This window comes from Prionailurus bengalensis, chromosome B2, assembly GCF_016509475.1.
Source record: "Prionailurus bengalensis isolate Pbe53 chromosome B2, Fcat_Pben_1.1_paternal_pri, whole genome shotgun sequence".
Taxonomy (NCBI): Eukaryota; Metazoa; Chordata; class Mammalia; order Carnivora; family Felidae; genus Prionailurus; species Prionailurus bengalensis.
Window position 1 is genome coordinate 514,284 of NC_057349.1, and position 16,790 is coordinate 531,073.

Sequence of the window (16,790 nt, forward strand, 5' to 3'; positions counted from 1 at the left end):
TCCTTAGGTCAAGGGCCCACTTTTCAGTTGACAGGGTGGTGATTATTTTATTTTACAAACAGCAAGGGTTTCTTTGTTCTTATACTTCCTGTGCCTTTTCTCTTTTCCTCAGGGTTTATGCTTTGCCTTCTTCTAATTTTTTTCCCTTGTAGAAATTCCTGCTAAGTGTGGAGCACTTTTCTTTTTGGGCTAAAATATTTGGGGTATATTCAATGTTCTCCCACTGTTAGGACTTCTCACTATTTCCAGTTTTTCTCAACTACATCAACAGCCCCACTGCCAGGCTGCAATCTTGTGATTACTGATCCTAATTGTGTGTTTTTATCCTCTCCTTACACAATATTTGAAGTTTCTGGGCTTTGCATCTCTTAATTTTACTGAAAGTTTGGGTGGCCAGGAAGGTGCTGGTTTCCTGGGGCTTTTATGTATCTTAGAAGAAGAGGGAAAAAATCCTCACAAGGCTATATCTGCATTGCTTCCAGAACCTGGAATTATAAGCTCAACATTCCCCTTACTTGTGTGTCTTAAATTTGTCCAACCTTGGATTCTAATATATTTGTGAGGTTATGGTCATGTCCCACATCTCCTACTTTAAAAAGTTCTCTTTATAGCTGCTTTTGTTAATCTAATGTCATTTTACTACATATGAATTTATGAGGTATGTTAATCTTCAATTTTATTGTAAGTAAATTTAGCTTTACTGCTCCTAAATATTCTTTACATTGTAGCTCACTCCTAGGGTCTTCCAAATAGTAATCTTGCCTTACTTAACATCCATGATGTAAAATTAAAAATTCAGAAAAATTAACTCACTGTTATTGTTACATTTGCTCCCCAGGCAATGGAGAACGTCACTACAGTGAGTGAGTTTCTCTTACTTGGCCTGACCAGTGTTCAGGATCTGCAGCCTTTCTTCTTTGTGCTTTTCTTAATCATTTACTTGATAAGCTTGGTTGGAAATGGAGCTATATTGGTGATCATTATTTTGGAGCCCAAACTCCACTCCCCCATGTATTTTTTCCTGGGAAACCTTTCTTGTCTGGACATCTGCTATTCTTCGGTGACACTGCCCAAGCTGCTTCTAACCCTCTTGTCCACTCGCAGGGTCATATCTTTCCTAGGCTGCATCACTCAGCTACACTTCTTCCACTTTCTGGGCTGTTCTGAGGCCATCTTGCTGGCCATTATGGGCTTTGACCGATTCGTGGCCATCTGCTACCCACTTCACTATGCCATGCTCATGAACCACCAGGTATGTGTCCTCTTGGCTGCCGTAGCCTGGCTCACCAGCTTCCTTTATGCTCTGATGCATTCTGTCCTGACTGCACGCCTGAACTTCTGCCACTCTCTGAAACTCCACCACTTCTTCTGTGATGTGAAGCCTCTCCTGGAACTGGCCTGTGGTGACACGCAGGTCAATCAATGGCTTATTTCCATCATCACAGGTGGGATTTCCATGGGTGCCTTCTTCCTGACTCTTCTCTCCTACCTCTATGTCGTTGGTTTCCTTCTGTTTGAGCATCAGTCCTGCAGCACACTTCACAAGGCTCTGTCCACGTGTGCTTCGCACCTCATGGTGCTGTGTCTTTTCTATGGGCCTGTGGGCTTCACATACATCCGTCCAGCCTCAGCCACTTCCATGGTTCAGGATCGGATGGTGGCTGTTATATACAGCGCAGTCACCCCAGTGCTGAACCCACTGATATACACTCTTAGGAATAAGGAAGTGTGGTTGGCTCTGAAGAAGATCTTCAGGAGGAAGTTTTGTTGAAAGACTGCCAGGAGCACCTCTGGGACTAACAGGGCGGATGTCTGATGTCCATTAAGAGTCATCCCTTCGTTTTGGTGAATGGTCTACTTGATTTGTTTTTCTCTCAGGGATTTGTAGCACTTGTCACTGTGTTCTGCACTTATTTATGTATAATGATTCTTGGTTCAGTATTTATTCACTGATTTGCTTAAGAAATGGTCATTGAGCGTATGTTATATCAGACAATGTAGTAGGGGCAGAAAACACAGGAGTGAGAAAAACTCCACAGTCTTGTGAAAATCAGTTTAGTGTAATGGGGACCACCCAACAAGCAAACCTGTAAGTAAACATGTAAGGATAATAGTATGGGATTGAGAACTAAAAGGAGGTAGGAAGGATGAGGAGCAAATGGGATGGGCACATATGATATAATAAAGAATTTATGTGCTCTCTGTCCTGAGTTTCTGAAATAGAGCTTCTAAAACTCTCAGAATTCCCCAAGTGGCACAGTGTCTTTGTTATTCATAAACCACTTGGATCGCACCTGGGATTATGCTCATAAGATGACCTTATATGGGCCCCAAGACAGCTTCAGGATGGGGCTGGTCCTGCCAGAAACACCAACCATATGGCTAGAGGTTTGTAGCTTTGAGGTGGTGATACAAATCTGACTTCCAGAGAGGAAGGAAGCTGGAGGCTGAGCTCAGCTACGTGGCCAGTGATTCTGTCAGTCACACCTGTATAACAGAACCTTAATAAAAAGGATACCATGGCCAAGCAACCTTCTTTGGTTGGCACTGTACACTTTGAACATTGTGATGGTTGTTTTTATGTGTCAACCTGACTGGGCTAAGGGATGCCCAGAGAGCTGGTAGAATGTTATTTCTGGGTGTGTCTGTGTGAGGGTGCTTCTGAAAGAGATAAGTGTCTGAACTGGTAAACTGAGAAGCTGAGCCAAGAAGCCTCCCCCTGCCTCCCAAGAATGCAGATGGGCATCATACAATCCACTGAGGTCCTGATTAGACTGAAAAGATGGAAGAATGTTGATATTGACCTATTATAACTAACCAATTCTTAGTGGGTAGAAACACCACATTTCCTTAGATATGTAATTAACAGAGTATCCATCAGACAAGATTCTGTACCAGGCAGCAAGGTTGAAATGAAAATTAAGGGCATCTGACTTGTGTGGGTTGATGGTAATGGAAAATGGATCATAGGATCTCCAGTTCTCTGAGTTCTTTGTCCATGTTGGATATTAACAGCTTATCAGAAATGTACAGAGCAGTAGCAGATGGCAGTGCAGCTCCAATGATGGATGGGCCAAAGGGGGGACACAGGACAGATTCCTGGGGGTTCTTCTTTTTTCCCCAAGTGGTGAAATGTCTCTGAGGTGATCCTTCTTAGCATCAAGCTGCTCTGGATGTGTAATGGGATGAAGCAGGTAAAATTATTCCTATGCTTTCCTATGTAGTTTTCTCAGTTAAGTTTTGGGGTAGTCAAAATTTACATGTTTGTGCTCCTAAGCCCCATGTTGTCCAAGGTCAGCTGTAAATGACAGACACTAACAAGAGAACATAAAAGTCATCAAAACAACTTTGGGCTTTTGAAAATGTAACCAAAAGTTGACAATCCTTTACCTAGATAAACCAAGAAAGAGAAGATTCAAATAAATACAAGTACAAATTAAAGGGGAGACAAGCTTGATACCACAAAAATACACAGAGACTTATGAACAGTTGTTCACTTTGGATAGCTTAGAAAAAAATGAAAAAGTTCCTAAAAACACACACCCTAATCTGAACAGATCAATGATGAGTAAGGAGATTACAGCAGGGTTAAAAGCCCTCCCCCAAAAGATCAATCAGCTCTACAGATTTCTATCAAACACTTAAATAAGAATAAAGTCATTCCTCCTCAAATTATTTTAAGAGAAGGGAACACTTCAAAACTCATTTCACGGGCAAGCATTAACCTCAACCAAAGCCAAACAAGTTACAGGCCAATATCCCTGATAAATACAGGGATTTCCTCAGTAAAATACTAGAAAATGGGATTCAACAGCATTTGTAAAGGATCATACAGCATTATTAAGTGGGATCAATCCCTGGATTGAAAGGGTGGTTCAAAATACACAAATAAGTAAATGTGATGCACCACATTAACAGAATGAAGGTTTAAAACTGTATGTTCATCTCAGTGAATAAAGAAAATGCATTCGACAAAATATAATATCCTCAGATCAGACTAGGACTTCAATATTCAGGTGAATACCTGATAGTGTATTATTGGAAAGTGATGTCATCATACTGCCCACTAACAGAAAGAAATCAGGGATAAGTAGATGTATGAGTAGATAAAAAATGAAAACAATCAGCATGAAAATGGACAAGAGAAACCTAACCTCAGTTATTAGTATTTATTGAACAACTGGCCACAGACTATTGTCACGCTGCTTGGTCCAACACAAGACTGAAAGCATTACTCAGAGTCCAGATGGTTTGAAATGATGAGAGGCTGGAGGGACTGCACCAAGAAAAACTTCCTTAAGCAAGAGAGGGCTGGGTAGCTCTCTTGTATTTATTGGGGAGTGAACAATAGTATGTGGAAATGAAAAGAGAAACATAAGTTAATAAATCATGTGAGACATACCATGACTTAACTATGTGAGTGTCTATGCATATACACTGGCAAACTCACCAAGAATGCACGGGGCAAAGTAAGGGGTAAAGGTGGACTCAACCTTCCTTAGTAACCTGAGCATTTCATCCTGGAAAGAAAAACCCTTCTGCTTCTTCCAGCACGTCTTGTGTTCCCTTGGTTGAGCAGTTACTGTGTTCAGCACGTGCTGCATTCAGCACGCACTGCTCTTGCCCTACTTTATCTCTCCTGTCCTCTCTACTCCTACAGACTATATGAAAAACATACAATGTTCATGGAGAACATTTCCAGAATTTAGTAATTCAGGTAATTAGAAACCATAAAAAATAAAATTTCAGATTTGGAAAACAAACAAATAACCACAACGACAAGAAACACTAGAAATTTCAGAACGGAAAATTTTAAGAACTCAAATTAGGAGCTGAGCAGATGGATTTAATAGCAGATTAGACATGCCTATAGCATAACTCAAGGAACTGGATGTCACCAAGAGCAAAGCGCAAAGAATGTACTGCACACGGAACAAAGAACATGCCTTAAGCAAAATTTGAAGATGGTGGTTAAAAATATGCCAAACTGGAGGTACCTGGGTGGCTCAGTTTGTTAAGTGTCCAACTTCTGCTCAGATCATGATCTCATAGTTTTTGTGAGTTCAAGCCCCGTGCCAGACTCATGTTGACGGCTCAGAGCCTGGATCCTGCTTTGGATTCTGTGTCTCTCTCTCTCTTCCCTCCCCTGCTCACACTCTGTCTCTCTCTCTCTCTCTCAAAAATAAATAAACTTAAAAATATTCCAAACTTGAAAACATTAATCCGTTCTTAAAAAGCCCAAGTAAACCCAGGCATGACAAATAATAAATTCTATACACAAACGTATTATATTGAGATTGAAGAAGAGTGTGGCAAAAGAAAACTTAAAAACAAGAACAATAACCTCCAAAAGAACCATAGGAAGATTGAAAGATGATTTTTTCAACAGTAACAACAGACTAGATTATTTTTAAGAGAGGAAAATAATACCTTCAGTGGGTGAAAAAAAAGAACTAGAATCCTAGAATTTTCTACATAATGCAGTATTCTCAAAAATGAAAGTTAAGGGGCGCCTGGGTGGCGCAGTCGGTTAAGCGGCTGACTTCAGCCAGGTCACGATCTCGCGGTCCGTGAGTTCGAGCCCCGCGTCAGGCTCTGGGCTGGTGGCTCAGAGCCTGGAGCCTGTTTCCGATTCTGTGTCTCCCTCTCTCTCTGCCCCTCCCCTGTTCATGCTCTGTCTCTCTCTGTCCCAAAAAATAAATAAACGTTGAAAAAAAAATTTAAAAAAAAATGAAAGTTAAATAAAGACAATTTCAGATAAATACAAGTTGACATCTCACTAGTAGCAAACAGGGCAGAAAATGATCACAAGTGGACGGTTTCTAAGTAGGATGAGAGAATCAATAATTTAAATATATTGGCAAATCTAAATGAATATGTACTGCATAAAATAATAATAAAGGTAATATGCTGTGAAGGTTGAATTACTTATAGAATTAATATCCGTTACAGCAATAGCCTGTAAGTTGGGAGAAGGTAAGTGGAATTAGAAGGTCGCAAAGTATTGTGCTGGAGGGGGGTAAAATACCAACTAACAACTGAGTTTTATCAACCAAGGATGCGATTTTTTGTTTAAGGCATAACCACCAATGACCAGGTAAAGAATGTATAGCTTCTAAATTGATAAAGGTTGTAAATAATTCAAAGTTTATAAAAAGAGAGAAACAAAGGAAAGAAAGGGACATAGGACAAGGGACAGAAAGAAAATACAAAATGAGATAGTAGATTTAAACTCCCAAATACCAGTTCTTACTTTAAACTTAAATGGATGACGTACTTCAGTTAAAAGGCCAGAGTGTCAGGCTGGTAGGAAAAAATCCCTGACAAGTCGATGTTGCTTACAAGAGCTACATCATCCCAAACAGAAAGGTGCAGAAAAGCTAAATGTAAAAGACAATGAAAGTTATATCATGCAAATATTAACAAAAGGAAAGGTTGTATATCTATATTTATAGCAGAACACAATTTTTAGGATGAATGGTATTATCAGAATGTGATGGTTATTTTTATGTGTCAACTTGACTGGGCCATGGTTTTCTCAGATAGCTGGCAAAATATCCAAATATGCTGGATGTTTCTATGAAGGTGTTTTTGTATGAGATTCACATTTAAATTGGTAGACTTGTAAAGTAGACTGACATCTGTAATATGGGTGGGCCTCATGTAACCAGCTGAAGGCCTCAAAAGAACAAAAGGCTGACTCTTCCTAAGCAAGAGACTTCTCCTGCCTGAGAGCCACTGAATGGGGACATCAGTGCAAACTGCTGGCTGTCAGACTTGAACTGGGTGCAGGTTGTGGACTTGATGGCCTCCATAATGACGCTGGCCAATTCCTTATGAAAAATTTCTTGATGGATAGATAGATAGATGATAGTTATAGAGGTGATAGATTATCAATAGATAGATGATAGGTGATAGATTATCAATAGATAGATAGATAGATGGGTAGATAGGTGACAGGATAGATAGATGATAGAGACATATAAAATAATAACACACACACACACATACACACTCTGTTCTGATTCTCTGGATAACCTTGATTCATGCCCAGGGATAAAGAGGATCACTAAAAATCAATGTATATTAATTCATCTGTAAAATGAAACAATTCTAAAGTTGTATGCTCCTGTTTTTAAGTGGCCTCAAAATATATAAACAATCTACAACACCAATATCGAATATACATAGATTTGCAATTACATGGTGAAAATGTTACATTTCACTCAGTAACTGTTAAGACAAGCGGACTAAAATGAGTAAAGATTAAAATTTGAACTATAATTACAGATGAGTTCATCATGATCATCATAGGACATTAAATTCAATGATTCAGAGTATGTGTTTTTCAAAAGGCGTGTGGAACATTTGTAAAAATTGACTATACATTGGACCATTAAAAGTTTTAACAAACTCAGAAAATTGAAGGCATTCAATATGTTAAGTTAGTCATCAACAACAAAAATAAAATATTTATTTGGGAATTAAGGACTACATTTCTAAACAATGCATGGGTTAATATAATATTGCATTGGAAATTAGGAAACATTTTGGAATGAGAGATAAATGACATTTCAAGTTACTGGATTCTGTTATGGGTGTGCTCATGAGGAATTTATAGCCTTACATACATATATTAGAATTGAGGAAAAACCGAAAATGTATGATGTAAATATCCATCTCAATGTGTTAGACAGGAAGAGGAAAACAAACCTACAGAAGGTAGAAAATTTGAAAGAATGAATATAAGAATAAAAATACTAACAATTAAAGTGAAGTGTTGGTTTTTTCAGACATCCAGTTAGGAATGAATAAGTCACAGGGTAAAAGGCACAGGGTAGGGAATGTGTGCGTGATGCTGTAACAGTGATGTCTGGAGACAGGTGGTGGACACAGCATCATGTGTGAGCCTGTCAATCACCATGCTGTGCACCTCACAATAATGGAACATTGCGTATCAACTGTACTCAAATTTTTTAAAAAAGCTAATAACATTTACAATCCATGGCAAGATTGATCAGTGATAGTGAGGGAAGTCAGGATAATCAATATCAGGAATGAAGAATGCTTCTGCTCACATAAGGAACATGCAGGTTGCTTCCAGGGTGGCAATGGTGTGCCCAGCAGTAGCAGGGGGATACCCACAGGTACTCAACCCCCTGAACTTGTCTGACCCTTTGTCTTTCCTCTGCACATATGGCGGCTGATCTGTGAGCAAACAGAAGAATCCATCTCTCAAAAATGGCGACAGTGTTGTTACAACAAAGGAAGTGGGGGCTTTCCTACCTTCTCTCAGTTGGCACCCAGAAGAAATACAAGGTGTAATGAAAGAAATCAATGTACCACTGATTTGCCAGAAATTTTACCATGATGATTATAAAAATGAAAGATACAGAGTGTGAAGGCAGATCCACAGGTAACTCTGAGTTTTTCAACAAGGCCGATAATGGTTAGACGGCACCAAGGCAGAGTCACATCTCACACTGACAAGCTTAGGGGAAGTGTTACTGCTGGAAGAAGATGGTGGAATCATCACACAGGCAGAGACTGATGGAAATGCAGAAGTCTGTAATGAAGAATTAATAGAGATGATGGTTTGGAAATAAAGTATTTTCAACTCATTCTCCTTCCCATTAGGATAAAATTCAATCTATTCATTAGGATAAAATACGTCTTACAAAATAATTTCATTCCAAACACACAAGCTAGCTTCATGAATTATTTGACTGGTGCCCTGTCCCCAACTGATCAAGCTAAGATGAGTCTTATGCAGCTTAAATATAAGAAAGCATGTAGTGGACTCTTTAAGATCATGTTTGCCAATAAATATTACACTGTTGAGCTGGCCGGTTTTTCATGCCCACATTTATTTATTTATTTATTTTCAATATATGAAATTTATTGTCAAATTTGTTTCCATACAACACCCAGTGCTCATCCCAAAAGGTGCCCTCCTCAATACCCATCACCCACCCTCCCCTCCCTCCCACCCCCCCATCAACCCTCAGTTTGTTCTCAGTTTTTTTTAATATATGAAATTTATTGTCAAATTGATTTCCATACAACACCCAGTGCTCATCCCAAAAGGTGCCCTCCTCAATACCCATCACCCACCCTCTCCTCCCTCCCACCCCCCATCAACCCTCAGTTTGTTCTCAGTTTTTAAGAGTCTCTTATGCTTTGGCTCTCTTCCACTCTAATCTCTTTTTTTTTCTTCCCCTCCTCCATGGGTTTCTGTTAAGTTTCTCAGGATCCACATAAGAGTGAAACCATATGGTATCTGTCTTTCTCTGTATGGCTTATTTCACTTAGCATAACACTCTCCAGTTCCAACCATGTTGCTACAAAGGGCCATATTTCATTCTTTCTCATTGCCACGTAGTACTCCATTGTGTATATAAACCACAATTTCTTTATCCATTCATCCGTTGATGGACATTTAGGCTCTTTCCATAATTTGGCTATTGTTGAGAGTGCTGCTATAAACATTGGGGTACAAGTGCCCCTATGCATCAGCACTCCTGTATCCCTTGGGTAAATTCCTAGCAGTGTTATTGCTGGGTCATAGGGTAGGTCTATTTTTAATTTTTTGAGGAACGTCCACACTGTTTTCCAGAGTGGCTGCACCAATTTTCATTCCCACTAACAGTCATGCCCACATTTAACAGTTGTGCCTTGTTGGGCAGTTTTATTTGAAAATGAAAAAAAAAAAAACTTATTCAAATGAGTTAATTTGTTAGTATAAAATTTCATATATGGTTCACTAAAAATAAATGAAACAAATGTAGTTTAGGATCTGAGGTAAAAATGTCAAAATTTTTGTATAGTGGTTTCTTTACATGTCAGTGTGCATTTATCACTACTGGTGATTTTTAAGCTTGTCTGGTGTGCCTACCCCATGTTCGGCTAGCATCATCTGCACTGAACAACAAGAAACTGAAATTTAGGGGCTCCTGGGTGGCTCAGTTGGTTAAGCGTCCGAACTCAGCTTGTCATGATCTGATGGTCCATGAGTTTGAGCTTTGCTTTGGGCTCTGCGCTGATAGCTCAGAGCCTGGAGCCTGCCTCGGATTCTGTGTGTCTCCCTCTCTGCCTGTCCCTCCCCAACTCATGCTCTGTCTGTCTCTCTCTCTCAAAAATAAACATTAAAGAAGTGTCTGTTCATGTTTTCTGCCCATTTCTTCACTGGGTTATTTGTTTTTCGGGTGTGGAGTTTGGTGAGCTCTTTATAGATTTTGGATACTAGCCCTTTGTCCGATATGTCATTTGCGAATATAAAAACTGAGAACAAACTGAGGGTTGATGGGGGGTGGGAGGGAGGGGAGGGTGGGTGATGGGTATTGAGGAGGGCACCTTTTGGGATGAGCACTGGGTGTTGTATGGAAACCAATTTGTCAATAAATTTCATAAAAAAAAAAATAAACATTAAAAATTTTTTAAAAACCGGGGCGCCTGGGTGGCGCAGTCAGTCGGTTAAGCGTCCGACTTCAGCCAGGTCACAATCTCGCGGTCTGTGAGTTCGAGCCCCGCGTCAGGCTCTGGGCTGATGGCTCAGAGCCTGGAGCCTGTTTCCGATTCTGTGTCTCCCTCTCTCTGCCCCTCCCCCATTCATGCTCTGTCTTTCTCTGTCCCCAAAATAAATAAACGTTGAAAAAAAAATTAAAAAAAAATTTTAAAAAACCAAATTTATGTCATTTCCAAATTATAATTGCTCTTTTCCCCCAGTTGAAAAATATAAGGCACTATTATGAACAACTTTATGTCAACTCTTTTGAAAATTTGCATAAAAAAACAACCTAACTTACCAAAGTTGACACAAGAATAAAAAAAGCTGGAGTCATGCATTCATCATAGAGCTTTGGATGAATTCACTCTGTAATTGTAACTTTCCTATAAGAAAAATCAGGTGGTTTTCCTGGATGGTTTTATTAGATGGTTTTATTGGCAAATTCCATAAAAAATAAAATAAAATTATGGTAATCTTACCAAGTCTTCCATAGAATAGAAAAAGTAAGAAGTATCTGTTAAGCATTCAATGAAGCTATTAGAACATTCATGTAAAAACCATCAATAATAGTACAAGAAATAGAACTTGCAGGCCTATATCAACCAGGAACATCAAAGTGAAAATCCTGAACAAAATAGGATCATATCGATTCCAGTGAAAATACACATTGTGGCTAACATTGCCTTCCTTCAAGTATTTAAAGTTGATTTAATAGTAAAACTCCATCAGTGTGATATATGGACACAAAAGAAAGAAATGTAATATATACTGATATGCATAGAAAAAGCATGCGCTAAATCCAATGTTTATTCATTATAAAAAAACACAATTCATGGAAATCTAGGACTAAGAGAGAATCTCCCTAAACTGATAGAAAATCTCTACATAATACCCACAGAATACATGGTTTTTGATAGTGAAATGTTGAAAGGGAAGGATTTCTGCTAACAATACTTCTGTTCTACATTATACTGAAGATCCTAACGAGTGAATTTAAATTAAAAAAAAACACAACATTTTTAAAGATTAGGTAAGCAATTATTCAAAAATTATTTGAAAATCTAGGGGGAAAGGTCTAAAATATTATTGAGAATAAATTAAAAAGATAAAAATGGAGAGATAAACCATATTATGCATTGAAATATTTAATGATGTCACCTTCCCCCCAATTTGTATAGATTCAATTCGAAGTCTCAGTACTTTTGTGATATCTGAAAATAAAATAAAATTTGTGTGGGAAAAAATAAAAAACAAAAAAAATAAAATTTGTGGTAATACAAATGGCCACGTATTACTAAGTCTACAATTTCATGTTCCAAGCTTATCTACTAGCTACATGTTTACAATTTTTTAATGTTTATTTATTTTTGAGAGGGGCGGAGAGAGAGAGAGAGAGAGAGAGAGAGAGAGAGAAAGAGAGAGAGGGAATGCGAGAGTCTGAGACATGGCTCCTTCCTCAGCCACCCACGGTTTCTTTTGGTGTTATCTTCCCCGTGAACTTAGATGCCTTAAATATTTATACTACTGGCTTTTATATAATTCTCCAGCTTTTACTTCCACTTGAGACTAACAACATTCTTTTGTGTAATTTTTTTCTCTTTGCTTTTTCAAAAAAATTTACATTTATTTATGTATTTTGAGAGAGAGAGAGAAAGAGAGAGAGCACAAGCAGGGGAGGGGCAGAGAGAAGGAGAGAGAGAATCCCAAGCAGGCTCCACACTGTTAGTGCAGAGCCCTACATGGGGCTCGATCCCATGAACCATGACATCATGACCTGAGCCTAAACCAAGAGTTGATGCTGGACTGAGCCACCCAGGTGCCCCTGAATTTTTTGATTTTCTTATGAAGCATTTAGGGCACAGCTGAACATGTACCTTCCATACAAACTGTTCCTTAATTATGCACTTTGTAAATATGGACAATATATATTACATAAGTTGCCAACTATATCTGTACTAATTTTTCTGGGTTAACATGGCTTCCTTCAATCGTAGATTTTTCAAATTAAAAAAAAAAGATTCGAATGTTACTTTTATTAGTTATACTCATGAGTAACAAGTTACCCTAAAATTTAGCAGCTTAAAATAAGAAATGGTTATTACCTCAAGATTTTCAGGGATCAAAAATCTAAGTACAGCTTAGCTGACTGCCTGGGAATCAGCCAGCTGCAATAAAAATGTGTCAGCCACAGCTCAGCCATCTCTGGTCTCACGTGGCCAGCTGCCAGGATCCTCAAGTCCTCACTGGGTGTTAGAGCCAGTTATATGCTGTGTGGCAAATTATATGATTCTTTAATTTTTTTCTAAATGTATTAATTTGTAGAAGGACATTTTATGTTAATCAGGGCCAAAGTAATGCATAGGATGAGTTGTGATGGGAAAGTGGTTGGATTCACCAAAAATCATTTAACTGAATATCAATTCCATGAAAGCGAAAATTTCTAGACTTTCAGCCTACATATCCATGGTTAGCCCTTAAATGTAAGTTAACAAACTCTATGCAGAGATGCCTGACTTAAGTCACTTTAATCAAATTAGACATTTTTCTGTGTCTATATAATTGCACTTTAGTATTGCCTATGTTTTTCATAGATGATGCTGCTTTCTGCTGTGTCTGTCTACTCATTACTGTTCAAACTTTCCAAGGGCAGGAGCTGTGACTTCTATCTTCTTTGTATTGTCCTTTGCTCCTCCAGTAACATATATCAGGCTCTGCCCAAAGAGACATGCTGTGTTAACATTGTGGTCTACACTAATGCCAAATGATACTTGAGGAGAAGAACACAGTGGGCTCATGAGACCAAGAGGCCCTAGGTATTGACTTGGGGGGATCAGGGGACTTTGTGTTAATTGTCAAACCACAGGATAAGGATGAGATATCTGGAATTTGTTCTTACTCTTGGATATAGAATGTTACCACGTTTAACTGCATCCCAGCAGACTCTGTACTTAGGCCGGGAGATGGTCTGGTGAAGCCAAAGAAAAAACTCAGACAGTGAAGAGACCCAGGTGTATTGGGGGAACTTTTGTGCAGGAAGTTCAGGAGCAGCTGGCTGGACAAAACATCAGGCTGCTGGGATCTATGTACAGCAAACTTTTATAGCATAGAAACTTAGCCCAGCAGCCATCTGTAGATTGTCCTTTCTTCACATGACCAGCACCCCCAGAGGATCAAGGCTGGCCACTCATTTACTCATGGTTACAAAGGAGACCCTCTGGGCTGGACACACCTGCAGACCCTGACCTTGAATGCTGAACAGCAGTACTGCACATTCTGCTTCACGGGACTATAGAGAGAGATCAGGATGTCTACATTTTAAAGGTCATGAGTAATACATTCAGGGTGTGCATGCACAAGCCAACCTTCCAGCACATACCATACACCATCTATTTTTTTAATGTTTATTTATTGTTATTATTTTTAATTTAATTTAAGGTTTTTTAAAATTTGCATCCAAATTAGTTAGCATATAGTGAAACAATGATTTCAGGAGTAGATACCTTAATACCCCTTACCCATTTAGCCCATCCCCCCTCCCATAACCCCTCCAGCAACCCTCAGTTTGTTCTCCATATTTGTGTCTCTTCTGTTTTGTCCCCCTCCCTGTTTTTATATTATTTTTGTTTCCCTTCCCTTATGTTCATCTGTTTTGTCTCTTAAAGTCCTCATGTGAGTGAAGTCATGATTTTTGTCTTTCTCTGACTAATTTTACTTAGCATAATACCCTCCAGTTCTATCCACACAGTTGCAAATGGCAAGATTTCATTCTTTTTGATTGTTGAGTAATACTCCATTGTATACATATACCACATTTTCTTTATCCATTCATCCATCGATGGACATTTGGGCTCTTTCCATACTTTGGCTATTGTTGATAGTGCTGCTGTGAACATTGGGATGCATGTGTCCCTTCAAAACAGCACACCTGTATCCCGTGGATAAATGCCTAGTAGTGTAATCCCTGGGTCGTAGGGTAGTTCTATTTTTAGTTTTTTGAGAAACCTCCATACTGTTTTCCAGAGTGGCTGCACCAGCTTGCATTGCCACCAACAGTGCAAAAGAGATCCTCTTTCTCTGCATCCTCACCAACATCTGTTGTTGCCTGAGTTGTTAATGTTAGCCGTTCTGACAGGTGTGAGGTGCTATCTCATTGTGGTTTTGATTTGTATTTCCCTGATGATGAGTGATGTAGAGCATCTTTTCCTGTGTCCGTTGGCCATCCGGATGTCTTCCTTGGAGAAGTGTCTATTCATGTCTTTTGCCGATTTCTTCACTGGATTATTTGTTGTTTTGGTGTTGAGTTTGGTAAGTTCTTTATAGACTTTGGATACTAACCCTTTATCTGATATGCCATTTGCAAATATCTTCTCCCATTCTGTCGGGTGCCTTTTAGTTTTCCTGACTGTTTCCTTTGCTGTGCAGAAACTTGTGATTTTCATGAGGTCCCAATAGTTCATTTTTGCTTTTGTTTCACTTGCCTCTAGAGACATATTTAGTAAGTTGCTGCAGCCAAGATCAAAGAGGTTTTTGCCTGCTTTCTCCTCGAGGATTTGGATGGCTTCTTGTCTTACATTGAGGTCTTTCATCTATTTTGAATTTGTGTGTGTGTGTGTATGGTGTAAGAAAGTGGTCCAGTTTCATTCTTCTGCATGTCGCTGTCCAGCTTTCCCAGCACCACTTGTTGAAGAGATTGTCTTTATTCCATTGGATATTCTTTCCTGCTTTGTCAAAGGTTAGTTGGTCATACATTTGTGGGTCCATTTCTGGGTTCTCTATTCTGTTCCATAGATCTGAGTGTCTGTTCTTGTGCCAGTACCATACTGTCTTGATGATTATAGTTTTTTAGTATAGCTTAAAGTCTGGGATTGTGATGCCTCCTGCTTTGTTTGTTTGTTTGTTTTTTTCCCAGATTGCTTTGACTATTTGGGGTCTTTTCTGGTTCCATACAAATTTTAGGATTATTTGTTCTAGCTCTGTGAAGAATGCTGGTGTTACTTTGATAGTGATTGCATTGAATATGTAGATTGCTTTGGGTACTATCAACATTTTAATATTATTTGTTCTTCCTACCCAAGAGCATGGAATGTTTTTCCATTGTTTTGTGTCTTCTTCCATTTCTTTTATAAGCTTTCTATAGTTTTCAGTGTATAGATTTTTCACCTCTTTGGATAGATTTATTCCTAGGTATTTTGTGGGTTTTGGTGCATGTAAATGGGATCGATTCCTTGATTTCTCTTTCTATCAGTTCATTGTTGATGTATAGGAATGCAACCGATTTCTGTGCATTGATTTTACATCTTGCAACTTTGCTGAATTCATGAATCAATTCTAGCAGGTTTTTTTTGGTGGGATCTTAGGGTTTTCCATATAGAGTTATCACGTCATCTGCAAAGAGTGAAAATTTGACCTCCTCCTGGCTGATTTGGATGCCTTTTATTTCTTTGTGTTGTCTGATTGCAGAGGCTAAGACTTCCAATACTATGTTGAATATCAGTGGCGAGAGTGGACATCCCTGTCTTGTTCTGACCTTAGGGGGAAAGCTCTCAGTTTTTCCCATTGAGGATGATATTAGCGTTGGGTCGTTCATATATGGCTTTTACGATCTTGAGGTATGATCCTTCTATCCCTACTTTCTTGAGGGTTTTTATCAAGCAAGGGTGCTGTATTTTGTCAAATTCTTTCTCTGCATCTATTGAGAGGATCATAGGGTTCTTGTCCTTTCTTTTTGATGTGATGAATCTCGTTAATTGTTTTGTGGATATTGAACCAGCCCTGCATCCCAGGTATAAATCCCTCTTCGTCATGGTGAATAATTTTTTTAATGTATTGTTGGATCTGGTTGGCTAATATCTTGTTGAAGATTTTTGCATCCATGTTCATCAGGGAAATTGGTCTACAGTTCTCCTTTTTAGTGGGGTCTCTGTCTGGTTTTGGAATCAAGGTAATGCTGGCTTCATAGAAAGAGTTTGGATGTTTTTCTTCCATTTCTATTTTTTGGAACACCTTCAAGAGAATGGGTGTTAACTCTTTCTTAAATGATTGGTAGAATTCGCCTGGAAAGCCATCTGGCCCTGGACTCTTGTTTTTTTGGCAGATTTTTTATTACTAATTCTATTTCCTTACTGTTTATGGGTCTGTTCAAATTTTCTATTTCTTCCTGTTTCACTTTAGGTAGTGTATATGTTTCTAGGAATTTGTCCATTTCTTCCAGATTGCCCATTTCATTGGCATATAATTGCTCATAATATTCTCTTATTATTGTTTTTATTTCTGTTGTGTTGTT

At 38.7% G+C, this 16,790-nt stretch overlaps 1 protein-coding gene across 1 annotated transcript; it reads left to right on the plus strand.

Annotated features, from left to right (window-relative positions):
- The first annotated feature begins 841 nt into the window (after positions 1 to 841).
- Positions 842 to 3,485, plus strand: LOC122490239 (olfactory receptor 12D3). The gene is made up of 2 exons (XM_043592837.1): positions 842 to 1,761; positions 3,443 to 3,485. The coding sequence occupies exons 1-2, from the start codon at positions 842 to 844 to the stop codon at positions 3,483 to 3,485; spliced, it is 963 nt and encodes a 320-aa protein (XP_043448772.1).
- The last annotated feature ends 13,305 nt before the right edge of the window (positions 3,486 to 16,790 follow it).